The sequence below is a fragment of the Bos grunniens genome, chromosome 12, assembly GCF_055505025.1.
Source record: "Bos grunniens cultivar Pamir isolate PY7600 chromosome 12, Bosgru_T2T1.0, whole genome shotgun sequence".
NCBI classification, from domain to species: Eukaryota; Metazoa; Chordata; class Mammalia; order Artiodactyla; family Bovidae; genus Bos; species Bos grunniens.
In genome coordinates this window covers 77,063,374-77,091,163 of record NC_141176.1, presented here as the reverse complement: position 1 = coordinate 77,091,163, position 27,790 = coordinate 77,063,374, and the positions used below count along the sequence as shown (strand labels likewise).

The 27,790-nt window shown below is 38.5% G+C and overlaps 1 protein-coding gene across 1 annotated transcript in view; it reads left to right on the top strand.

Annotated features, from left to right (window-relative positions):
* Positions 1–27,338, top strand: part of LOC147361937 (ATP-binding cassette sub-family C member 4-like) — a 165,705-nt gene extending 138,367 nt beyond the window's left edge. Inside the window, 5 exon segments of the mRNA XM_086330255.1 lie at positions 779–868; positions 10,536–10,708; positions 11,147–11,252; positions 18,147–18,281; positions 25,048–27,338. Coding sequence (XP_086186381.1) covers positions 779–868; positions 10,536–10,708; positions 11,147–11,252; positions 18,147–18,281 — 504 coding nt within the window. The 3' untranslated portion in view covers positions 25,048–27,338.
* Positions 27,339–27,790: the final 452 nt, after the last annotated feature.

Sequence of the window (27,790 nt, the reverse complement as noted above, 5' to 3'; positions counted from 1 at the left end):
ACAGGAAAAGTTATTTAAATAATTTTATTATGACCCAGGTCATAATGGGTTTCAGGTCATCCTGACCTTGCAGTTAATAATGAGGTTCTGTGAAGCAGGTCATCCTGAAACACAGGTGAAAGAATGTGGGGATCAGGTTGACGCAGAATCCGAGGAGATCTCTCCATGGACAGAGGTGCTGCAGACTCCAGGAGCTGATTTCTCTTTGCACCTGTGGGGATGTTCCTTTCATACAAATGAAGAGATTCCATATCCTATAGGACTGACCAGTGGAGAGAAGAGCCTAGTTTATTCTTCAGTGCCAGCATGTAAATATTTAATGGTTTTGCTTTGAGGCACAAACCTCAACTAATCATGTGATTTATATTTCCCAGTCACACTAGGATTGACAGCTAGTTTATGTAGATCTTGATGTAAATTTCTCCAGGAATTATATCTTCAGTTTGCATGTGTGTGCTTAAGCAGATATTCCCAGGAAGCTTTTTTTTTTTTTTTTTTAATCAAATCCTCCTTTCTCTTCTTCAGTTTTTTTTTCTTATGATAAAAAACTTCTTCAACACTTTCTTCTTCTGTTAATGTTCAGGAGTCTGGAAGACATTTTGTAGCACATTTTGTACATGGAAAATTATTTTATAATGTTTTCTAAACATATGTTTGCAACTTTATTATTAAAAATTACAGTGAATTTTGATATTTTATATTTCAATTCTGTTCTGTAAACATTGGATATAATACAAAGAGGTTAAGGTAATAACATTCACTATTTTGGGGTATTTAGGAGCCTGTTTTATTCACTGGAAGAATGAGGAACAATCTGGATCCTTTTAATGAACATACAGATGAGGAACTGTGGAATGTCTTAGAAGAGGTAATTTATTAATATTAAATATAATTAACTTGTTAGTATCAGTATCTATGTGTGTACATTTAGAGCATTGAAGGTAATTAAGAGGAACTTAACAGCTTAACTGACTTTGTTTACATCCTAGAAGAACACTGATGATATGTCTGCACTTAAAATGTTTGTTAATTGATGATGATGAAAACCAACAATATAACTTGGAAATATAATTGCCATATTTCCATTTTAGCTTTTTCCTTAAAACGTTGAATGGCTAGATACATTATCTTGTCCTTAGCAGAGCACTAAACTAGATTTTAAAGCTGTGGGATCAAATTCTACTAGTGATCTAGTGATATAATTACCCTAATTACCCTCCAGTGTTCATATTATTCTTCTGGTCTTAGGGAACATCTACTAAGTGGAGATAAGAGTAGTTTTTCATTATTAACTGAAAGATGTGAATGAGATCAGACCAATAAAATGAGGAAGTTTCATAGTAAAGTGTTTATAAAAGTATATTATAGAGTTGGAATGTGAGAAGACAGAAGACAGAGATACGCGCAGTCATGTCTGACTCTTTGCAACCCCACAGACTGTAGCCTGCCAGGCTTCTCTGTCCATGGAATTCTCCAGGCAAGAATACTGGAGTGGGTTGCCATTCCCTTGTCCAGGGGATCTTCTCAACCCAGGGATCGAACCCTGAGTCCCCCACATTGCAGGCAGATTCTTTACTGTCTGAGCCACCAGGAAAGCCCTGAAATATGAGAATGACTATTTATTGGTGATTGCCGGAATCAAGATTGCCGGGAGAAATATCAATAACCTCAGATATGCAGATGACACCACCCTTATGGCAGAAAGTGAAGAGGAACTAAAAAGCCTCTTGATGAAAGTGAAAGTGGAGAGTGAAAAAGTTGGCTTAAAGCTCAACATTCAGAAAATGAAGATCATGGCATCTGGTCTCATCACTTCATGGGAAATAGATGGGGAAACAGTGGAAACAGTGGCTGACTTTATTTTTCTGGGCTCCAAAATCACTGCAGATGGTGACTGCAGCCATGAAATTAAGACACTTACTCCTTGGAAGAAAGTTATGACCAACCTAGATAGCATATTCAAAAGCAGAGACGTTACTTTCCAACAAAGGTCCGTCTAGTCAAGGCTATGGTTTTTCCTGTGGTCATGTATGGATGTGAGAGTTGGACTGTGAAGAAGGCTGAGTGCCAAAGAATTGATGCTTTTGAACTGTGGTGTTGGAGAAGACTCTTGAGAGTCCCTTGGACTGCAAGGAGATCCAACCAGTCCATTCTGAAGGAGATCAGCCCTGGGATTTCTTTGGAGGGAATGATGCTGAAGCTGAAACTCCAGTACTTTGGCCACCTCATGCGAAGAGTTGACTCACTGGAAAAGACTCTGATGCTGGGAGGGATTGGGGGCAGGTGGAGAAGGGGATGAAAGAGGATGAGATGGCTGGATGGCATTACTGACTCGATGAACGTGAGTCTGAGTGAACTCCGGGAGTTGGTGATGGACAGGGAGGCCTGGCGTGCTGCAATTCATGGGGTTGCAGAGTCAGACACTACTGAGCGACTGAACTGAACTGAACTGAACTGATGTCATTTTAATGCCTCAACATGAATGCAGGTAACAGAACCCTGGAGAATTTGCTAAGTTTTTACATGAATAGGTTTATTTTTAGAGAATTTTCTGTCATTTGTGTCATGTTTTCCTTTGCCCCACTTCTTTGAATTTCCTTACTCTTGTGTGAAACATTTTTGACCATTAACTTGCTGTTGGTTTGAATATTTAATACAATTTATTTTGTGTATTTGCCCTCATTTTATAAATCAATTCTACTGATGGCACAAACTCTAGACTTCTAAACCATAGACAGTCTTTGAATTTCTCCTAGGACCTAGCTCAGTCTTTTGCTTCTAAAAAGTAAGCACATGCATTCCTATTCACTAACAACGAAAGATCAGAAAGAGAAATTAGGAAACAATCCCATTACCGTTGCAACAAAAAGAATACAATACCTAAGAATAAACCTATTGAAGGAGGCAAAAAATCAGTACTCAGAAAACTGTAAGATACTGACAAAGGAAACCAAAGACAACACGAACAGATTGAAGGATATATCATGTTCTTGGATTTGAAGAATCAATATTGTGAAAATAACTATACTACCCAAAGAATCTACAGATTCAATACAATCCTTATGAAATTACCAGTGGTGTTTTTCATAGAATTAGGGCTAAAAATTTTACAATTTGTGTGGAAACACAGACAATCCCGAATAGCCAAAGCAATCTTAAGAAAGAAAAAATGAAGCTGGGAAAATTAGGCTCCTTGATTTCAGACTACATTATTAAGTTGACCAGAAAGTTCATTATGTAAGATGTTATAGAAAAACACAAATGACCTTTTTGACAAATTCAATGCAGAGCTACAGTAAGCAAGATGGTTTGGTACTGCCACAAAAAAAAAAAAAAAAAAAAAAAAAAAAACCAGAAACATAGATCAATGGAATAGGATAGAAAGCCCAGAGATAAACTCACATACCTATGGTCACCTAATCTATGATGAAGGAGGCAAGAATACAGAATGGAGGGAAAACATCTCTTCAATAATTGGTGCTGGGAAAATTGGATGGCTACATCTAAAAGAATGAAATTAGAACACTCCCTAATACCATAAACAAAAATAAACTTAAAATGAATTAAAGACTTAAATGTAAGATCAGGCACAATAAAACTCTTAGAGGAAACATAGGAAAAAAACATTCTTTGACATAAATAATTCTAAATTTTTGATTGTTCTCTTCATTTCAGAGAAGTGTGGCATAGTTCTTTAATTTTTGTTGTTGTTGTTGTTACACAAATCTGAGTGATTGTTTTTCTTATTTTGAATTGATGTGTTTGTCATTTAGTGTTACCCTCCCAGGGAAGCTCTGAAATCTGTAACATATAGATGAGCCTTGACTGTGAGCAGGCAGTTTTGGAGGCCTGACAATTTTCAGCCAGTAATTCTGGTTTGTGAAGGATGTCAGCACTGAGTCTTTTCACACCCACTGAGCTTTCCAGCAATGTGGGGATTTTGTTTTCCTGCTGCTACTGCTGCTGCTGCTAAGTCGCTTCAGTTGTGTCCGACTCTGCGACCCCATAGACGGCAGCCCACCAGGCTCCCCTATCCCTGGGATTCTCCAGGCAAGAACACTGGAGTGGGTTGCCATTTCCTTCTCCTTTGTTTTCCTAAATTGGGCAAATTGCTTTCCTTCTCCTGCCCTAAAATAAGTGTACCTCTGATTTCATATAAGTTTGTGAGTCTATAGTGAAATTCTAGGAGAGAAGAGTAGAGAGCAGTTAACTATCAAATGTAATAAAAGATAGGTTGATCCACTGATCTTTATTTTATTTTATTTTTAAACTTTACAAAATTGTATTAGTTTTGCCAAATATCAAAATGAATCCACCACAGGTATACATGTGTTCCCCATCCTGAACCCTCCTCCCTCCTCCCTCCCCATACCCTCCCTCTGGGTCGTCCCAGTGCACTAGCCCCAAGCTTCCAGTATCGTGCATCGAACCTGGACTGGCAACTCGTTTCATACATGATATTATACATGTTTCAATGCCATTCTCCCAAATCTTCCCATCCTCTCCCTGTCCCACAGAGTCCATAAGACTGTTCTATACATCAGTGTCTCTTTTGCTGTCTTGTACACAGGGTTATTGTTACCATCTTTCTAAATTCCATATATATGCGTTAGTATACTGTATTGGTGTTTTTCTTTCTGGCTTACTTCACTCTGTATAATAGGCTCCAGTTTCATCCACCTCATTAGAACTGATTCAAATGTATTATTTTTAATGGCTGAATAATACTCCATTGTGTATCTGTACCATAGCTTTCTTATCCACTGATCTTGAATTTACAGGACAGTTTTAATGGTGAAATTATCATATCTTAAAACAAACTGGAAGTACTGGTAAATTATTTTTCTATTTGTTTCTCAGCTGATATATATATATTTTTTTACAGATTCTCAGGTAGAAAAATTACTCTAGAATTTTAGAAGACATTGTTCCATGGACAGAGAGGCAACGTTAATCTAAATTTTAAAAATGATGAAGTGGTAGAAGGGGTATATAACACTAAGATCTACCTTTATTTAAACTACATTTGGAGCTTTCTATAAAAAGAAACAGACATGAGTTTATTTCAAAAGTGAAGTATGTGGTTTCCATGTATTGCTTCTGTAATTGAGCCAGTTTACTTTGGTAATATCACTTAGAGAAATCATCCCATCATTGTTTCTCTAGGAATTGCCTCTTTATGACTGTTTTAAAGGAAACCTACCAAATCTTTCATTGAAAACATACAGATGTGATAAAGAAAAGTTCCTAAAGAAATAGAATAATGGGGTGATTTATCACTCTAAGTGTGTGCATGTGCATGCTTGGTCGTATCTGACTTTTTGTGACCCTCTGTGGAACTGTAGCCCACCAGACTCATCCGTCCATGTAGTTTTCCAGGCAAGAAATACTGGAGTGGGTTGCTGTTTTCTTTCTCCAGGGGATCTTCCCAAACCAGGAATTTAATCCACATCTCTTGCATCTCCTGCATTGTTAGGAGGATTCAAAACCACTGTAGCACCTGGAAAGCCCATCACTCTATGAGGTATCACTAAATCAGTGATGTCAATTTTTAAGTAGCTCAAAACCCTAGTTATTAGTTTGTAAATTGTGCCAAACTGGACATGTGAACCCAAATTCACAGGAGTGGCCTGAGCATGAGTAGGAGGGAACGGCTATGTTTTCTTCTTTTAAAGTCCTCTAATTCTGTTCCCTCCTTCTTCCTTGGGACAGATGGACATTCAGAAGGGAGACAGTGCAATGGATGCTGACCATCTCATCTTGGTTATTTTTCAAAATATGCTGAAAATACATTTTTTCATATACTGAAAACTAGCCACCTTACTATAAATTGACAAAAGCTCATTAGTTAATTAGTTCTGATTGAGGCATTAAGAAACAAAGACAATGCCACACATATAACATAAATATACCTGAAGATGAAGCACCTTATCAGTCAAAGGTTAAAAGAGCACAGTAGATAAAACTCTCGAAATGAATCATCAGTGTGTTGCTTCTGAGTGAAGTAAATCAGAAAGAAAAACACCAAGACAGTATATTAACACACACACACACACACATACACACACACACACACATATATATATAATTTAGAAAGATGGTAACGATGAACCTATGTGCGAGACAGCAAAAGAGACACAGATGTAAAGAACAGACTTTTGGACTCCTTGGGAGAAGGTGAGGGTGGGATGATTTGAGAGAATAGCATTGAAACATGTATATTATCATATGTGAAATAAATCACCAGTCCAGGTTCGATGCATGAGTCAGAGTGCTCAGGGCTGGTGCACTGAGATGACCCTGAGGGATGGGATGGGGAGGGAGGTGGGAGGTGGTTTCAGGATGAGGAACACATGTACACTCATGGCTGATTTTTGTCAATGTATGGCAAAAACCACTACAATATTGTAAAGTAAGTAGCCTCCAATTAAAATAAATTAATTAACTAAGAAAATAAAAACAAAACAGCTTAGGTTCTGGGATATGAAGTTAAGCATTCAGTCTGTCCAGTCAAAACTGGGGAAGAAATCATGCAGTCAAATGTTTGATATTAATAGTGTCTCTGTTTGGACTATGGCATCTGGTCCCATCACTTCATGGCAAATAGATGGGGAAACAGGGGAAACAGTGGCTGACTTTATATTTTTGGGCTCCAAAATCACTGCAGATGGTAGCTGCAACCATGAAATTAAAAGATGCTTACTCCTTGGAAGGAAAGTTATGACCAACCTAGACAACATATTAAAAAGCAGAGACATTACTTTGTCAACAAAGTTCCGTCTAGTCAAGGCTATGGTTTTTCCAGTAGTCATATATGGATGTGAGGGTTGGACTATAAAGAAAGCTGAGTGCCAAAGAATTAATGCTTTTGAAATGTGGTGTTGGGAAAGACTCTTTAGAGTCCCTTGGACTGCAAGGAGATCCAACCACTCCATCCTAAAGGAGATCAGTCCTGGGTGTTCATTGGAAGGACTGATGTTGAAGCTGAAACTCCAGTATTTTGGCCATCTGATGTGAAGAGCTGACTCATTTGAAAAGACCCTGATGCTGGGAAAGATTGAGGGTAGGAGGAGAAGGGAACGACAGAGGATGAGATGGTTGGATGGCATCACCGACTCAATGGACATGAGTTTGAGTAAACTCCGGGAGTTGGTGATGGACGGGAGGCCTGGCGTGCTGCGGTCCATGGGGTCTCAAAGAGTTGGACACGACTGAGCAACTGAACTGAACTGTTTGGACAGAAGTGTGTCTTATCAGACAGGAAACGAAGATACAGAAACCTGGGCATCAGCAGCCTGTGCATCAGGAACCACGTGGTTCAGTCCTTGCTGTGGGACAGCTCATATATCCACTTCCTGGGGCCTTGTATTAGGTAAACTAGCTCTTTTTACTTCGTTTAATGCTGGTCCTGCTCTAGTAAAAGCTCTTCACCGTCTGTGGATTGCATTTCCCTGTCTCCTTCTAGCCCACACTCACCTTTCTTTTTGAAAAAATAAATAAATAAAAAAGGTCCCACACAATATAGAAACCGTCTGACGTCTGTGTTGACCTTCTATGAGGGGTGTTGGTGCATGGTTGGTAGATAGAGTATATGTAGTAGGCACTGAAAATCTTTATGGAGATAGAAATAGGGTACCTTCAATTTCAGTGTATTATTTTTCAATTTTGTTATATTCTATTATTTTCCCAAACTCAAAAACAATCTGAAGGATTCTGTACTGAGATGTATAATTTTGGATAGTATTATTTACTCCATTTTCCTTAAATCATAACTTTTTCAGTGCTTTCCACTGTTTAAAATGTGAAGTTGTGGTATCTTGGAGCCAGTTAATTGTTATAAGAATATATTCCTTTTACACTTACACTTAATAAGAAAAGAGTGTTATATATAAATTATTTATCTATGTGGATTTATTTTCTAATTTATAGGAACAGATATGTCACATGAGATTGACTCATGCCTTCATTCATACAGCCAACAAATATCGACTGAGAGCTTGTTAGACAGGCATTGTTGCAGACTCTGGGGCTATCACAATCATCAAAAGACAAAGTCTCTACCATTTTGAAGCTTAAATTCTCTTGGAGAAGATGGAAAACAAGCCAGTGCATATGTAACAAGGTCTCAGTGCTGATACACACAAAGGAGGAAAATGGAGCAGACCATGAAGAGAGCCTAGCTGACAATATTAATATTGGGCAATGTCTATTGATCTGTTGACAATTCTACATGTACTGACTCATTTTATACTCTATCAATGTTAGGTACTCATCTTTATAATTATGATATTATGATATTATAGTCTTAGAGTTTAGAAAGCTAAGGTAGAGTAAGTTTAGTAACTCGTCCAGTTGGCAGAGCCAGGCAGGACTTACGCCCAGACTGTCTGAATAAAGCCTCCAATATTTTTTTTTTCCTGTGCTGGTTCTTCATTGCTGCTTGCAGGCTTTATGTAGTTGCAGCAAACAGGGGCTACTCTTTGTTGCAGTGCACAGGCTTCTCACTGACATGGCTTCTCCTGTTGTGGCACCTGGACTCTGGAGTCACAGGCTTCAGTACTGTGGCCTGCAGGCTCAGGAGTTGCAGCCTGTGGGCTCTAGAGTTGGGCTCAGTAGTTGTGGCACATGGGTTCACTTGCCCCTTGCCATGTGGGATCTTCCTGGGCCAGCGATGAAACCCATGTCCTCTGCATTGGCAGGAGGATTCTTCACCATTGGACCATCAGAAAGTCCCAAGTCTCCAATTTATTGTTTTAAAATTTTCAAATCACAGGAGCATTGAAGGAATAGTATGATGAACATATATACACATTCATCTCATTTATCAGCTGTTAGTATCTTCCCATATTTTCTCCACCTCTTCTATAATCTATATTTTTCTGAATTGTTTGTAAGTTGTAGAAATGTTTATTAAAAGTTGGATTTCACCTTTAAATACATAAATGTACACCTTATAAGAACAAGTACATTCCCTTATATGTCCTAACACAGTTATCTCAATCAATAAATTTAATAGTAATATTATACTATTATCTGTATATTTTCAGATTCTTTAGTTGTAACTCCTAGTTATTATTGTCTCTGCTTCTATTGTTCTTTTTACCCATTTTAATACTTAATTATAACTTGATTTTGTCATTACACTACAGAAGGCCTTCATATTCATGTATTCTCATAGCCATCCCTGATTTATAAATGAAGACAGTCTCAGCAAACAACATTTTTTTTGGGGAAAAAAAAAGTTGTTCCCCTCGCAAACTTTTTTCCTCGTGAAGCCAATATGGACAAATTCATAGGAAAGTGTAAAATCAAATTAGTGATGAGATGTCATCCAAGTCAGAGGCAAGTATGAGTCAGGAAGTCAGTCTTAACCAAGTTCAACCACTTGCACCACAAGCCAAATCTTACCCTTTAGATTTTGTGTACTTTTCATGCTAACACTACCTACTGATACCGTATTTATTCCTAACTCAGAATTCCCCTTTCATGGGATTGGACTCATCAAGAACATAACTCAGGTTCACATTCATAGATGTGCTCCAGCATTTAGGATACCTGAAAAATGAAAAAATGAAAACACTGCTCACTCACCCTTGGTATGTTGTTATCTGACATTATAATGTGTCAGATAACGTATCAGCCATCACTCATCGTCTGTTGGTCTCCTAATTTGAAGTGTATTTCTTCTTTGTTCTTCAACTTCAAGTATAGCCTGAGTTTGGTTATCGCTCTATAATACTTTTCCAAAATAAATATTTATTGAACTAACCCCTACCACCAAATATACTTTCAGATTATCTCTGGCAGTTAAAAGTTTGTTTTTTTCTAATCTTGTGAGTACAATTTTATGAAGATATATTAATATAAACATCACCTATAACCATATTCTGGGGTAAATAAGATGTTGTGTCTTACTTTTCATGAGTTTTCTTTCACTGCAAGACATTTATGACACTGAGGAAAATGCACTTGATTGGTCCACTATTTATAGAATTAAACTTGGGAAAGAGCCATCACCAGAGCAGGTTCCAGGATTATTAATGCACCTTATAGTGCAGTTTGCCATTGTTTGAATTGGTATAAACTTCACCAAATAGTAAAGTGCTGGTAGGATTATATCTTCAGAGCAAAAGACTTCCTGTAAAAATTTTTAAGTTTTTCTTTAGTGTACCAACTTCTATGCAAAAGGAACTTTGGGAAACTGGACTCAACCATAAAGATTGTTTTAACTTTTCTGCTTAAACCACATTGGAAGAAACAGCTTCATTTTTTGAGAGACTTCTTAGCTAATCCCTAGGTGGGTTTTCTGGAAGATGTCCTTTGGCAGGGATCAGGTATATTGAGATCTTTCTGTCCTGACTTGACTCCACCATCTTTCTCAGTGAACACTCTTTGGAAAGAGCTCTCCCCTTCACCTGGCTGTACATATAAGATACATAAGAAGTCCTGAGGATGTCAAAGTTCTAATGTGTAAGAGGCTTGTCTACTTTAGTAACAGTTTGCTTAGGAAAATGCCATTCTTTCTGTATCCACAGATGCAACTTAAAGACACCATCGAACATCTTCCTGGTAAAATGAATACTGAATTAGCAGAGTCTGGGTTGAACTTGAGTGTTGGACAGAGACAACTGCTGTGCCTTGCCAGGGCTATTCTCAAGAAAAATCAGATATTGATTATTGACAAAGCCACATCAAACGTGGATCCAAGGTATGGAGCTGAGACCCAGGAAACCTTGAAACTGACTTCTAAATGTGGTAAATGGAAAACATTTAGTGATGCTTAGAAATGTTTCTAAGTGTTCTCCTGGCCCGATGGATATTTGTTGCTAATAGTAATTGCAGGAAACAAAGGAAAAACCAAGACATGTTATATGGGGTTAATGTTGTTATGAGGCATCCTGAGAGAGCTAGATTCCTAAATCCAGCTCCTTATAGTTTTAATAAAATTTGAGGGAAGACTATTTTCCATCATTTAATGAAAAACACTAAATTTCTAACTAGATCTTTTATACTTAGCTTTTTTAAGAACAAGATTATATGTTAAGGTATTGATTTTTAAAAACATTGTAAAAGTATCATGATATTTTAAAGTGTTAAGTCTGCTTTTCCTGTCTTTACTGAACTAAATTAATTTCTTTGATTTTAGTACTGATAAGTTAATACAAAGAAAAATTCATGAGAAATTTTCCCAGTGCACTGTGATAACCATCACACACAGGTTGAGCAATGTCATTGACTGTGAATGGATATTGGTAAGACCCTCACCATTTTAGCTGTTTTCATTTATGTTCAATTTCTCAACGTATCCTTCCTTGTAAAACTTGATAGGAACCTCCAGTAATGTAATTTTCTCTTAGTTTCTCCTATCTTTCCTAAAATAAATGTTGTTATTTAGTCGCTCAGTCATGTCTGACTCTGCGCAACCACATGAAGTTCAACATAACAGGCCCCCCTGTCCTTCACTATGTCCCAGTTTGTTCAAACTCAAATCCTTTGAGTCCATGATGCCATCCAACCATCTCATCTTCTGTCATCCCCTTCTCCTGCTGCCTTTTCCAGTAATTCAGCTCTTTGCATCAGGTGGCCAAATTATTGGAGCTTCAGCATCAGCCTTCCAATGGATATTCAGGGTTGATTTCCTTTAGGATTGATTGGTTTGATATTCTTTCAGTCCAAGGGACTCTCAAGAGTCTTCTCCAGCACCACAGTTTGAAAGCACCAATTCTTTGGTGCTCAGCTTTCTTTATGGTCCAACTCTCACATCCATACATGACTACTGGAGAAACCATATAGCTTTGACTAGACAGACCTTTGTTGGCAAATTAATGTTTCAGCTTTTTAATATGCTGTCTAGGTTTATCATAGATTTTCTTCAAAGGAGCAAGTGTCTTTTTAATTCATGGCTGCAGTCACTGTCTGCAGCAATTTTGGAGCCTAAGAATATAGTTTGTCACTCTTTCCACTGTTTCCCCATCTATTTGCCATGAAGTGATAGGACCAGATGCCATGATCATCATCTTTTGAATATTAAGTTTTAAGCCAGCTTTTTTCACTCTCCTCTTTCACCTTCATCAAGAGGCTCTTTAGTTGCTCTTTGCTTTCTACCATAAGGGTGGTGTCATCTGCATATCTTAGGTTATTGATATGTCTCCCGCAATCTTGATTCCAGCTTGAGCTTCATCCAGCCCAATATTTCACATGATGTACTCTGCATATACGTTAAATAAGCAGAGTGATAATATACAGCCTTAATGTACTCCTTTCCAAATTTGAACCTTATTTGTATTTCTTGCTTTAGAAATAGAGATAATGTGTTTTATTGTACTTCCCAGATACTACATTTTTACAAATTGAGAGTTTATTATAACCCTGCATCATTTAATCATTCCATGTCTCTGTCTCACTTTTTGGTAATTCCCATTATACGGCAAACTTTTTCACAATCGTTATTGTTGCTCTGGTGATATGTAACATCAGTGTTACTGCTCTGACTTGCTGAAGTCTCCTCTGTTGATTAGTATTTTTTTTTAAGCAACACATTTTTTTTAGGTTAAAGTCTGTACATTGTTTTCTCAGACATAATGCTATTGCATACTTGGCAGTCTAGTGTAGTGTAAGCATAGCTTCTGTGTGCTCTAGGAAACCAGAACATCCATATGACTCACTTTACTGCCATCTTCACTTCATTCTGGTGTTCCGGAACTGCGCCCTGGAACTGCACACTGAGGGGTGACTATACTTCATTCCTTTCAGGAAAACAGGTGATTGTCTGTTCTACAAGCTTTAATGTGGACATAAAGATGAGTCAATCTGTTGCAAAGACTGATGCTCCAGAGGGCGGGTGACCAACTTCAAGGAGTAGCTGGGGAAGTGAAAGATGCTGATGAAGGGCATAACCGACAGGGTAATCACCATAAAGTCCTATCATTGCAAGTGCTTAAAGTATAATAATTACATTTTTTTGCACTAGTGAATACTTCTGCACAAAGATAGACGGATGTGTTTTTTTAATTCTATTTTTAATTGATGCTAATCCATAAAAATCTATTTTTGTTATAAAAAAACAATAAATGTGCAAAGGAGAAATAGGAAAATAAAAGAAAATCTCATAAAAGGAAGATTACAAAATACCCACTACCAGAAAGTAACAGTTTCATAATGCTATAATATTATTTGGATAACACTAGAACCAGTTTAATACTTTTTATGCAAAACAGAGTATTTTATCAGCAGAATTTTTATTGATTCTTAAAATTCCCCATGTCATTTATTAATTTTCTAAAGCTCCATTCTTAATATCTGCCTAAAATTTCATCAGAGAGATAGAGTAGAAAGTGAAAGTGAAGTCGCTCAGTTGTGTCTGACCCTCAGCGACCCCATGGATTGCAGCCTTCCAGGCTCCTCCGTCCATGGGATTCTCCAGGCAAGAGTACTGGAGTGGGGTGCCATTGCCTTCTCTGAGATAGAGTAGAATTAATCTCTAACTTAGACATCTATTTATTTTCCAAATAGTCACTTTTATCAAAAATCTTGAAATGATTAGATGGATATGGGTTTGTTCACTGTAAGTAAATCAGAGAAAGGGTTTATTGGGAAACAATTGAAAGCTTTGTTTATCTGTTGTCTCTCCAAAGGGATTTACCCTACTTTGCTCATTAAGCACCATTCATGTGTCAGGCTTAGAATTCTATTTCACAAAGAAGTTCTCTCAATATTAAGTTTATTAAACATGATGAAGTCATAATGACAGCTAATATAATCTTTACTTTCTCTGTTGCCACAAAACAGAGGAGCAAGACAGACAAATTAGAAATGCTCTTTATCCTGAGACTCACCACTATCTGTACACTAGAGGGTTCTTCCTGTAGTTTTCAGGATTAGCTGGGTGCTCGTGACCTGCTTTCTCTGCAGCCAACAGCACAGCTCTTCCCTCCAGTCTCTGCTCACTGCAGTCTTCATATCACCCGGATTCTTCCTGGTAATGTGAGCAAAGGAAGCGTGTGACAATCTGCACTTGCTCTAACAGTATTGTTGTCTGTGATCAACATTTTCACTGTCTCTAGTTAGAGTATTCTTTAGCAATGAATGATGAAGAACCAAAAGCAGAGCCAAGAAACTCAGACCCCAACTCTTCTGTTTATAGTCAATTTATGGTTCTATATTCTGTTTCTCCCTCAACTCAAACTTAGAATTTTCTCACAGAGTGAAAGCCAGAAACTGTTGTAACATCCTCACCTAAAAAGCACAAAACAGCTCATACCTAACTAGAGTTTTACTTAAATTCTATTTTTCACTTTCATGGAACTTTTCTTTTATAAACCTGCATGGCTACAATTAGAACACTTGAGAAGAGATAAACTCCCTCAAAAACATGCCAAGAGATTTCATTCAGGTTTTCAGAGGAGAGATAACTAACACTGAGGTAGAAAGCATAGTCGGGGAGAAGAAATACTTTATGAGAGGTTTGCTTATGTGCAAAGGCAACAGTTTTGAGAGAGCAGCTATGGAGGTGACTATGACCCAGCCTTCGTTATTCCCCAGGTGAGAGAATGATTTACTGTTTCAAGACCTAAGAAATGATTTTGAGTTAATAGTTACCACATTGTCCAGTCACTGAGAAAATCACATGCACTATTTTACCAATGAGGGACCCACCTTCCAGGGTTGGACAGCCGTCCTGTGTCATCATCTGGTGGCCAAAGACAGAGGTCTGACTCTCAGGTCTTTCCCCTCACAGCTCTCCATATGGAGATCTATCTCCATAAGTGGATCTATCTCTGTTATTTGTCATCATTTCCCAGCATCTTTCTTATCAGGCTTTTCTTCCACCCTCTCCTGTCCCCCATCTCCCGGTATACTCATCTATATCACTGATGACATCCTGCCTGTGAAAATGGGTGAAATTTTCTTACAGTGGGTCAATTTCATCTTTATGTCTAGGACAGCTACTGTGAATATCTGCACATAAACCACTTGATGAACACATCTTCATGGAGCTTATGTAACTGGCTGACTCATCCAACATAATGTAATTTTACTTAACCTCCTAGAGCTTGATAAGTAATTCAAGTTTGGGGTTCCAGGAGAGGTCCTGGGGTTCAGGGATTGTTATCATACCAACTTGAATATGTGATTTAGTTTATAGTTTAACTTGGGTTACAGGAAGAGTGGGGGCAGAGGAAAAATATAGCAACCTTTTCTTATAAAATACATTAAAAATTCAAAATTATACCTATTTTTCTCTACATAAAGAGAATTTGGACTTGCTTTATATTTATTTGTTCTGAAATACCTAGAATCTTTGATCAAATCAGTAAATTTAAAGGCTAAGTTGATAAATTTCTATTTCTGGCCTTTTCTGAGTCTGTGTCCCATCTCAGCTCTTGTAGCCTCTGACGTGAGCCTTGGCTTTTAAGTTTGATTAGGTCCCATTTGTTTTTGCTTTATTTCTTTTGCTTTGGGAGAGTTATCTAAGAAAATAGTTGCTGTGATTTATGGCAAAGAGTCTTTTTTTTGTTTTGTTTTTAATTTTATTTTATTTTTAAACTTTACAATATTGTATTGGTTCTGCCATATATCGAAATGAATCCGCCACAGGCATACATGTGTTCCCCATCCTGAACCCCTCTCCCTCCTCCCTCCCCATACCATCCCTCTGGGTCGTCCCAGTGTACCAGCCCCAAGCATCCAGTATCATGCATCGAAGCTGGACTGGCGACTCGTTTCATATATGATATTATATATATTTCAATGCCATTCTCCCAAATCATCCCACCCTCTCCCTCTCCCACAGAGTCCAAAAGACTGTTATTTATCAGCCTAATGGCTGAGTAATTTTTAATTTTTAATAAAAGAATACATTTGAATCAGTTCTAATGAGGTGGATGAAACTGGAGCCTATTATACAGAGTGAAGTAAGCCAGAAAGAAAAACACCAATACAGTATACTAACGCATATATATGGCAAAGAGTCTTTTGCCTGGGTTTTCCTTTATGAAGTCGCCCAGTCGTGTCCGACTCTTGCAACCCCATGGATTGTAGCCTACCAGGCTTCTCCGTCCATGGGATTTTCCAGGCAAGAATATTGGAGTGGGTTGCCATTTCCTTCTCCAAGTTTTATAGTACTCAGTCTTATATTAGGTCTTTAAACCATTTTGAGTTTATTTTTGTGTATGGTATAGGTGAGTGTTCTAATTTCATTCATTTTCAGGTGCCCAGTTTTCCCAGTACTATTTACCAAAGAAGCTGTATTTTTCTCCATTCTTGTCTACTTTTTCATAGGTTAATTGACCATAGATATATGGAGATCAGTGTTTGAAAACTGCAGTTTTTCTTATTCAACATCGGGAAGAATAGTTTTGTTCTATTATCCTATGCTTAAGTAAAACTGTACATTTGAGGCATCTAAATTGGTATGCCAAGTTACAGAACACTTAAATTATTATGTGGATGAGACAGATTCCATTATTCTTGGACTTGTTTGAGAAAGCTGCCCTTAGCAATGATTCACAGTAGTAAACAAATGATTAACAGGAAAATTGCCTTTCTAAGGCTTAATAAATGTTTCTAATTAAATACAAAGGATGAAATCAATTGAAATACCTAATGTGGAAAAACAACCTATATCTTGTTTAGAGTTCTAGAATATTCTCTTCTTTTTTAAAAATTTAATTTTATTTATTTATTTATTTTAGGCTGTGCTGGGTCTTCCTTGCTGCACAAGCATTTCTCTAGTTGCAGTGAGTGGAGCTACTCTTTGAGCAGTGTGAAGACCTCTTATTGTGGTGGCTCCTCTTGCTGCAGAGCACAGGCTCTAGGCATGTGGGTTTCAGTAGTTGTGACATATGGGCTCAGGAGTTGTGGCTCATGGACTCTAGAGCACATGCTGTATAGTTGTGGCCCACAGACTTAGTTTCTCTGCACCATGAAGGATCTTCCCATACAGGGGATGGGACACATGACTCCTGCATTGCCATGCAGATTCTTTTACCACTAAGCCACCAGGAAGCCCATGCAGCATATTCTCTTAAGATGCATTTACTCTAAACATGACCTAAGTGAAGACTTGAGTGCTGATTATCATCAGAACTGTTTTTATAATTATATCATTTGGGCCATTTATTTCAGACACTTTTTTCTCTCCAGAACCATTAACCAAAGACACTAATAAGACAGTGTTAAGACAGAGTTAAGAGCCCCTTCCTCTCCCTTTCAATTTCCATTTAGCAGACTTATTAATGAGCAATAAAAGGGGTGAAAGGCAGGCAGTTTAATAGAGAAAGAGAAACAAAATAAGAAAGATATTAATAATTTGTGAAAAGAGATTCAGATCCTACAGATTCAGATCCTAGGCAGTTAGACTGAGCTGCCCCATGTGCTCTGAAAGCTGAGATCCCTGGAAATCAGAGCTCAATTTCTTACTTGCTTCTTTAGTCTTACCAAAGACAAAATTGGATTTCTAGAGATTTTTTCTGTGCAGAGCAATTCTGTAAAAGCTGCTTCTATACCAGCTCTTTTTGCCAGCCTTCCACTCTCAGAACAAACCACAACCACAGCCAACTTCTAGAAGCATCTCAGCCTCTCAGACAAGGGATTCTGTTCCTCTCAGCAGCTGACATAATCCAGAGCCCTAAAGAAATTCTGAAAGTGTTTTCGTTTTTCCCTAAATACTGCTCAGATTCTCAAATCAACTTGACAATTAATTTGTGGCCAGGGGTCTGCCCTCTGGTTTGTATGACATCACCCTACTTTTTAGATAAATGCAGCTTCATTTTCTGCAATCAAGATATTTCCCAACTCTGTGTATCTGTATAAATTGCCTCAAAGCTCACAGCCTGAGAGCTAAAAGCACTAACTAATGATAACAACCCCAAATACCCCGGGCAGAATATAAGATGCTACAGAGTGCCAGTAATCCTAGTGTAAAACTCATTTTCCTCCTTTCCAATAATATTGTAATATTAAAAGTCAGGTGAGGCCTTTGCCCAGTAAAACAGTAATCAGACCATTTAAACACCAGGCAGTCCTACCACCCACACAGAGTCTGTCTATTCTCCCTGTCCTGCCCCTTTTTGAAATATTGTCTGGGCTATAATATGGTACTGAGAGATATTGTGTGCTAATGGATTTCTTTCTGCTGTTAACAGGTTTTGGATTCAGGAATATATAGAGAAGCTGGAGAGCCACATAATTTGATGCAGAATGAAAACAGCCTGTTTTACAAGATGGTGCAACAACTGGGTCAAGCTGAGGTCACTGCCCTCACTGAAAGGGCGAAATAGGTGAGCTCGCTGCGGGGAGTTGTAATTAAAGTTTGTCTCCAAGGTTCAGTCTTCACAATCTCCACTGGTGGTCTGATAACAAGCACTCTGTCCCCTTATAAGTCTCCACAGAGGAAGTCTCATGGCTGGGTCTTAACACATTGCAGGTTGAAGGCAGGTCTGCCAAGATTCTGTGGCAGATTTGGGGGTGGGGTGGATGTGTGTGCTCCTCTGTGTGTGCACAAACGCACCTGAGAGAGAGATGTCAGATTGGACTTTCCACAGTTTGGACTCTGGGTTCAAATTCTCATAAGGCACAGAAAAGTCATTTTGCAAACCCTTCACATTCATTCTGATTGGTGCTCAGCACATGTGTACTAAAAGTGCTATCAAGGAATATCCAGGAAATACGAGAGTTTAAGGGAAAACAGTTTAGAATATTTTGGCTCTAGGAAGATCTACCAGGGAAAGGTATAGCTCTCTTCTGTTTTCTAATCTGTAAGGAAAACATCTACCTGATATTATCACTTTATCCCTAATTACTTGTTGTTTAGAATTAGGTCCAGTTTTCCCCTCTATGCTTCCTGTACCTTCTAGAAGGTGAAATTGCCATCAGGACAAACCAAGAACTCACAATACCTTAACTCTATAGTCAGAATGGTGCTTGAAGGTTTACAAAGCACTTTCTCTGAGATGGGGTGTGTAATGCACTGTACGTGGTGTCAGGAAGGTTCTCAATGGGTAACATTCAGGTCACGTGACACCTTCCTAAAAAAAGGTGAGATGGTAACTGAAGTCTAGTTTAAGAGACTTAGCCATTGTCATACAGCTGCCTGTAATTCTTTCTGGAACAAGGCGGGAGTGGGTTGATGAGAAGATAGAGGGAGGAAAGAAAGGTTTGGTGTTCTTACCCCTTGACATTTGTGGTTCATGGTGGGATGAGGCTTCCAGCTGCATGCTATGAGGCTTACCCATCAAAAATTTATTTCTGGGTATTAAATTAACTGTGTATTTTCCCTTCTTCATGCTTTTCTGCATTTCCCAGATTTTCACTTGTGAGTAGAATAATTACTAGTGTAGTATTTAAAATACATCTTAAAGAAAACGTGTCCCAGTATCTTAAGTACTTCTATATGAAAGATTTATCTAAAATGTGGTCTAAGTTCCCTCTGTTACTGTCTCTTCTCAATCCTCCTTAGAAATAGAGGAAATGCAGAGCAAGACCTGCCACTGCTCATAGGATAGGAAATTGCCTGGGTCACAGAGCGGGCTGAAGAGCTGATGGAGTTGGAGTTCATACCTAGGTTTAAAAATAAGGAAATCTGTGTTCTGAACTTTTCATATAAGTACTATATTGTGTGCAAATCTTGAGAAGTTGAACAAAGATCTCTGTAATTTTTATGCCTGAAATTCACAGAGTGCTTTCATCTACTAGAATGTCTCCCAGTCAGACCTTCCCTCCTAAGACCTAGAGATTCCTAGAGACCTAGAGATTCATAGAGACCCAGGAATCTCCAAAACCCTTTTGCTCTTTTGACCTCAGGTATTTCATATCAAAAAGAGATGTACCCACCTATGTGCCACAGTCTTCATTTAAAGCCTATGCTATCATTATATTTTATCTAGACATTGAGTAATGAGAAATAGATCACAGAATTTTAGATCAGTCCAGATCATATAAGGTAATAGGATTCAACACCTTCATTTTACAGGTGAGGAAACTAAGACCCTTAGAAGGAACGTGGCCCTATGTATGAAACTGATGTTTAGCTAATTTGCAGCAGACTCAGAATTAGAAATCGGTTCTTTCAGTGAATGTCTTAAATCAAGTGTAACATACACATGGAAGCAGACTTAGGTCATGGAATTAGAAATCTTGTGATTCCTGGCCTAATAACCCTGCACCTACTCTAACAATACTAATGATAAGTTACATTTGTGTAGTTCTTTATAATTCATTTTATATTGTTCTCACATGTGTGATTTCACTTAATTGCATGATGGTACATTTTTATCCCACGTCATGGATGAGGAAAGTGGGTCCAGGCTCACCTAAGGTCACAGAGCTGGTCCAGGGAGCACAGAGGGGCAATTGCTGGGGGAGGCTGAGTGCTGCCCTAAATACTGTGTTCTGTGTTGAGTCTGAGAACACTGCTCCTTTCACGTGGTTGCCACGGTGGGGCCATCACCCAAGTTCAGAGTGGCAGAACCTCAGTCTTGGATTCTAGTCCTGCCTCTGGGTCAGGTCACCTCTAAGGAAAGAAATACATTTCTTGATTCTCATCCCAGTTGAATATCTTCTTGGCATTATTTCTGCATCCTCTGCATCTTCTTAGGTGAGCTGTCAGATTATCAGTTTTTTGAATGTGCAAGCATCAGATACCAGTGCATTGTTGAGAGCTGTAACACTGGGAACATTAGCCTAAGTCAACAAGGTTTTCACTCTAATAGAGCAGAATTCATTCATCTTAAAATCCAACATCTGGGGAAAGGTGCTTCCAAGTCCCATTTTTTTAAACACACAGTTCAGGTGAGCTGATCACTGTCTGATTAACCCATTTAGATGGTCCATGAAATAGCAGAGAAAGTACCTTTTAGATACATAAAGCTGAAGGGTACATTAGTTTGCTAGGACTGCCAAGCAAAGTACCACAGAGTAGGTGACTCAACAGAAACTTATTTCCTCACATCCCTGGAGGCTGCAAGTCTCAGGTCAAGGTGTCGGCAGGGTTGGTTTCCTCTGAGGACGCTCTCCCTGGCTTGGAGATGCTGTCTTCTCTCTTTGTCCTCACATGGTCTTCCCTCTCTGTGTGTCTGTGTCCTGATCTATTCTTATAAGAACCCCAGTCTATTAGATTAGGACCCACCTGTATGACTTCATGTTAACTTTATTGCCTCTTTAAAGACCCTGTTTCCAAATAGTCATATTTTGAGGTACTGGGGGATTTAGGACTTCAACATGTAAAACTGGATGGGCCAGTTCAGCCCGTAATAGAGGATAAATGCCTTCCATTCATTGTGTTCTGTGATGAAACAGACCTGGTTGAGGCTTTCTGAAGTTTCTTTGCTCCCAGTGTGTAACAGAGCTGTCATGTTGTCTGTTCATGAAGTCACCTAATACAACCAGAAGTTATAAAATCCTAATATGCTAGCTCTAGAAGCCTGGACCAGTTTGAATAGGTGGAGGAGGCACTTAGCATCCACATGGTCTTGTGTCCCCAAGGTCCCTGAGCCTTAGGTCCTCACCTGGGTGTAGAGCAGGGATTATAGCCCTGCTGGCTTCACAGTTATTACGAGGATCAGATGAGAGAGCAGATGCTTAAGCGCTTTCAGAATATAGTGTTTTACGGCGTAAAAGTAAGATCATTTTTAAAAAGACTGAAGACAGAAGCCTTGTCTCCCAGTAATAAAACAAATATACTCATAGTTCTTCTAGATAGCTTTCAGTTCAGTTCAGTTCAGTCACTCAGTCGTGTCCAATTTTTTGTGACCCCAATGACTGCAACAAGCCAGGCCTTCCTGTCCATTACCAATTCCCAGAATCCACCCAAACCCATGTCCGTTGAGTCAGTGATGCCATCCAACCATCTCATCCTTTGTCGTCCCCTTCTCCTCCTACCCTCAATCTTTCCCAGCATCTAGGTCTTTTCAAATGAGTCAGCTCTTCGCATCAGTTGGCCAAATTATTGGAGTTTCAGCTTCAACATCAGTCCTTCCAATGAACACCCAGGACTGATCTCCTTTAGGATGGACTGCTTGGATCACCTTGCAGTCCAAGGAACCCTCAAGAGTCTTTTCCAACACCACAGTTCAAAAGCATCAATTCTTCGGCTCTCAGCTTTCTTTATAGTCCAACTCTCACATACATACATGACCACTGGGAAAACCATAGCCTTGACTAGATGGACCTTTGTTGACAAAGTAATGTCCCTTTTTTTTTAATATGCTGTCTAGGTTGGTCATAACTTTCCTTCCAAGGAGTAAACATCTTTTAATTTCATGGCTACAGTCACCATCTGCAGTGATTTTGGAGCCCAGAAAAATAAAGTCAGCCACTGTTTCCACTGATTTCCCATCTATTTGCCATGAAGTGATGGGACCAGATGCCATGATCTTAGTTTTATGAATGTTGAGCTTTAAGCCAACTTTTTCACTCTCCTCTTTCACTTTCATTGAGAGGCTCTTTAGTCGTTCTTCACTTTCTGCCATAAGGGTGGTGTCATCTGCATACCTGAGGTTATTGATATTTCTCCCGGCAATCTTGATTCCAGCTTGTGCTTCCTCCAACCCAGCGTTTCTCATAATGTACCCTGCATATAAGTTAAATAAGCAGGGTGACAATATACAGCCTCGAGGTACTCCTTTTCATATTTCGAACCAGTCTGTTGTTCCATGTCCAGTTCTAACTGTTGCTTCCTGACCTACATATAGGTTTCTCAAGAGGCAGGTCAGGTGTCTGGTATTCCTATTTCTTTCAGAATTTTCCACAGTTTATTGTGATCCATACAGTGAAAGGCTTTGGCATAGTCAATAAAGCAGAAATAGATGTTTTTCTGGAACTCTCTTGCTTTTTCAGTGATCCAGCGGATGTTGGCAATTTGATCTCTGGTTTCTCTGCCTTTCCTAAAACCAGCTTGAACATCTGGAAGTTCATGGTTCATGTATTGCTGAAGCCTGGCTTGGAGAGTTTTGAGCATTACTAGCGTGTGAGATGAGTGCAATTGTACGGTAGTTTGAGCACTCTTTGGCATTGCCTTTCTTTGGGATTAGAATGAAAACTGACCTTTTCCAGTCCTGTGGCCACTGCTGAGTTTTCCAAATTTGCTGGCATATTGAGTGCCACACTTTCACAGCATCATCTTTCAGGATTTGAAAGAGCTCAACTGGAATTCCATCACCTCCACTAGCTTGTTCTTAGTAATGCTTTCTAAGGCCCACTTGCCTTCACATTCCAGGATGTCTGGCTCTAGGTGAGGGATCACACCATCGTGATTATCTGGGTCATGAAGATCTTTTATGTACAGTTTTTCTGTGTATTCTTGCCACCTCTTCTTAATATCTTCTGCTTCTGTTAGGTCCATACCATTTCTGTCCTTTATCAAGCCCATCTTTGCATGAAATGTTCCCTTGGTATCTCTAATTTTCTTGAAGAGGTCTCTAGTCTTTCCTAGTTTTAGATAGCTTTAGAGACTCTAAATCAGGGATCCCCAACCACTGAAGTTCCTTTCAGTATTCAGTTCAGGTATTTCAGACCATGAAGCAAAGTCCTTTTCAGTTAAAAGTTGCTAAAAATAATATTTTTCTTTATAAAAATTATTTTGAGAAGGATTATGAAGGAAGGAGCCTGGTAATTCTAGAAAGAATATCAAGCAGTAGAAAATGAAATTTATTTTATTTTTTCCTTTTGCTTTTCACCAAAAAAGTACATAAGGATATAATCACAAAATATGGCTAGCTTAATAAAATGGAGGAGGGTGATGGTATGCAATTAACCCCCTCTCCCAACCCCCACCAGAAGTTTTATTTTTAAATGCTTCCATTACAATGGTAATAGCTTCAGATTTCAGCCAGAGAGGCTCAAGCATTCTTGGAGGGCTTATTTTTCTCCTTAAATGACATTTAAATATATAGCATTTTGTATGCAGAGCTGTTTGCTGGCAGCAGGTTATGTTAGCAGCAAGAAAATAAGAAAGTGCACTTACTATGAAGGTAGGTGTCCTGGTGCTTTTCTGTTTCGTGTGTGATTCTCTCTCACAATAACTTTGTTTATAGCACCCACAAATGCACTTGTAGTCAGGTTTTATAAAAGAAATCTGAACCATATGTTTAAGCAACCCAGTTTGTGACACGAGTCAGCCTCTGATAGACGATATATTTTCCATTTTAAAGACTCAAACGAAACTTTTTATATTCTTCTTTGAGGATAGTTACATTTGAAGTCGTTTTTTGCCCAAACAGATTCAGAGATAAGGCTTCACAAACCCTGACATTATTTTGTTTTGTGCATCTGTTAAGGAACTGAGATACAATACAGCTACTGAAAATTGATGATTGTGGACCTTGACAGCACTTCACTTCCTCTGTGTTCTGATTATACACTGAGAAAACCTGTATCTCTTCCAGTTCAGCTAGAATTTGGTAGAATTCGAGAACTCCAAGGCCTGGCAGAGATCTGTCCTATTATTTGGTATCATCCTTCATTTTAGAGAAGTCACTTGTTTGATTCCTGGCTTTTGATTCCCTTTCATTCTTGGGAAGTATCCACAGATCACATTTCTGTAGGCCCTATGATTGCTTTGCCAAACAAATTAAACACCAGGTTATTTCATACATATATACCAGTGTTTCAGTTCTTGTTAGTCAGAGTTTTTAAAATATAAAGATTACAACCTGATATTAACATCTGAATCTGTTGTGCTCCTTTTATGTGTGAAAATGAGAAGCCCTGTTGAGGTGCAAGATTTCTTATCCTCTTTGTTACCCTGTTTTTAATTTATTCCAGGGAGTAAAATGATTTTGCTTATCAATTTATTGTAATGATAAAGCATATCTGTGAATCAGAATGATCAAAAATCTAGGAGATCTACAGGTTGTTTGGCATTTAACCCAGCCCCACTGAAGTGGAGTTATTTCCTCCATAGAATAAATACAGTCCTGGTTTTTTAAAACTGTGCCTCCAACAGTGATATGGTTGCTTCACATGAAGAAGGAAACCTAGAAATGTGTTGCCTTAGGAGAAGGACATTGAAACTTTTAAACATGTTGATTTTGTCTTTTTCTCCCTCAGGTGTACTTCAAAAGGAGATAGCCAGATGTTACTCACAGTAACCTTGTGGTTATGAATATTTCCAGTGGACAGCCCTCAGCCTTAACAATTTTTGAGTCAACACTGATTCTCCCATGCATTCATGTCTACTCCAAAGGCTTTTTTCCAATAGCTTTTCAACTGTATAAACTATATTCTATGTTTCTTATACCGGCAACAAATATTTACACATTACAAGATGTTAGTTCTCCAACTTCACTCAAGATTTCAAACTCTTGGAAAAGGATTTATTATATTTATTTATATGTTATAATGTTTTCTTTATTATGCAAATGAAAGGCACAGGCCACCTATAAAAGCTGTGTCCCAGATTTTGTGTCCTGAGAGACTCCAGAGCCAAACTCATTTTCTAAGATTTGAGACAAAGTTGTCACAGATGGTTTTTTACTGTTCCCAGAATTACATATTACTTTCTGATTTTATCAGGGACTATGTTTACTTGAAGACTGTGTGAAGTTGCTGTTTTGTGTCACCACTTCCTTTAACATGCCTAGGATCCATTTTTCCACCAAAAGACCTCTGGTTAAAATACTACAGAGAAACCTGATAGGAAAAACATACAATATACTATAGTTTAAGTAACAACAACAAAAAAGAAAGGATATATGGTTAAATACAGAAGGACAATATCATATGTTCTAAGAGAGAAGGAAAAGAAAATATGCTTTCTCAAAATAGGAGCCCTTCTAGGGGATTTGCTAATGAAGGACAGACATGTGCTAGACTGTCTTCTAGATAGAGGATTTTATTTTTTTACATTAAAAATTGTGGTAAAGTATATATAACATAAAATTTGCCATATAACCATTTTTAATCACACAATCCAGTGGCATTAATCACATTCACAGTGTTGTGCAACCATCATTGTCTGGGTCAGTTCAGTTAAGTTCACTCTCTCAGTCGTGTCCGACTCTTTGCGACCCCATGAACCGCAGCAAGCCAGGCCTCGTTATGCATCACCAGCTCCCAGAGTCTACCCAAACCCATGTCCATTGAGTCGGTGATGCCATCCAACCATCTCATCCTCTGTCATCCCCTTCTCCTCCTGCCCTCAATCTTTCCCAGCCTCAGGGTCTTTTCAAATGGGTCAGCTCTTCGCATTAGGTGGCCAAAGTATTGGAGTTTTAGCTTCAGCATCAGTCCTTCCAATGAACACCCAGGACTGATGTCCTTTAGGATGGACTGGTTGGATCTCCTTGCAGTTCAAGGGACTCTCAAGAGTCTTTTCCAACACCACAGTTTGAAAGCATCAATTCTTCGGCGCTCAGCTTTCTTTATAGTTTATCTCTCACATCCATACATGACCAATGGAAAAACCATAGCCTCGACTAGACGGACTTTTGTTGGCAAAGTAATGTCTCTGCTTTTAATATGCTGTCTAGTAACTTTTGGTAATTATGTGCTTCCTATTCAGTGTGTTATTTCTGCAGTCATTTTGATAAGTTTCATTTTTCTAGGAGTAGCTCTGTTTCCTCTGAGTTTTTGAGCTTGATTGGCATAAATTTATTCACAACATCTTATATGTTTAGTCTTTGCAGCATCTCTACTGTGTTCTTTTGGCTTTTTAATTTTCTTTGAGCCTTCTTTTTTTATGAATAATCTTGCATAAATTTTTCCTGTTTTCAAAGAATCAACTTTTTGTTTGATTGCTGCTCTTTCTAGTTTCCCTAGTTCATTGTATCATTCTTTCTTTCCTTCAACTTTTCCTTTACTTTGAGGTTTTTTTATAAATTCTTAAATTGGAAATAGGTTAATAATGTCATTATTTTTGTAATATAAGTATATAAAGCCAACTCCCCCCGCCCCCGCCAAGATCCACTTTAGCTGCAACCTGCAAGTTTTGATACTCACCACTAATCAATAGCCATAGTATTATATATTTTCTAATTCCTAATTTAATTCATTAACTATATGTTTTACCCATGAGTTATTCATAAGTATAATGTTATCTAAATTTCAAATGCTAATTGATTTTTTCTGTTAGATTGAACCATGTGGAACTGCTAACGTTCAGCCTTTTTATAAGCCATACAGTGGCAGTTTCATGTGGTTCAACCTAATAGTTTACTTTTGTTATTAATAACGTAATGTCATTTTTGTCAGACAACATTAGATTGTGGATTTTAAATCAAAGGTAACCACATTCACACAAAAAGTCCTTGTTACCCCTGTTTTGTATTTTATTTGGGGGGTTTAAAATGTTATAAGTATGTGTGTAATCAGTAATTTTCAAAAAAAGCCCTCCCCAAGTACTGGAATGTTTTCTGACATGTGTTGCTGGCTGGTTCTCTGGGATGCAGACTGGGATGCAGTTTAGTGCTGGGATGAGTATCAGGGGGTGCCCTTGGGATCAACACTTGTGGCATCAGGAGGGAATAAACAGGATAGGGCAGAGGGACGATCAAGATGCATCACTGGCCAGATGACTTTAACTGACCCCATGGAGAGCTGGAGTGAAGATGGCCCTTCAGGGTTATCCTGACATATCCAGTGGCCAGGTATTTATACCTCCACCTGGATGGGACATTGCAGAGAAGCTGCCCCCAGAAGACCTAGTGGCTGAAGACTGCCTACCTACAGCACTTCCAGCAACTGGAGAACGAGTCTTTGAAGGGAGGTCTGGGCAGCCCATCTCCATGTTATGCAACAGCATGTATCACAGTTCCAGACATGAGTGATTAGGCTGTGCTGTGGGGGAAACTCT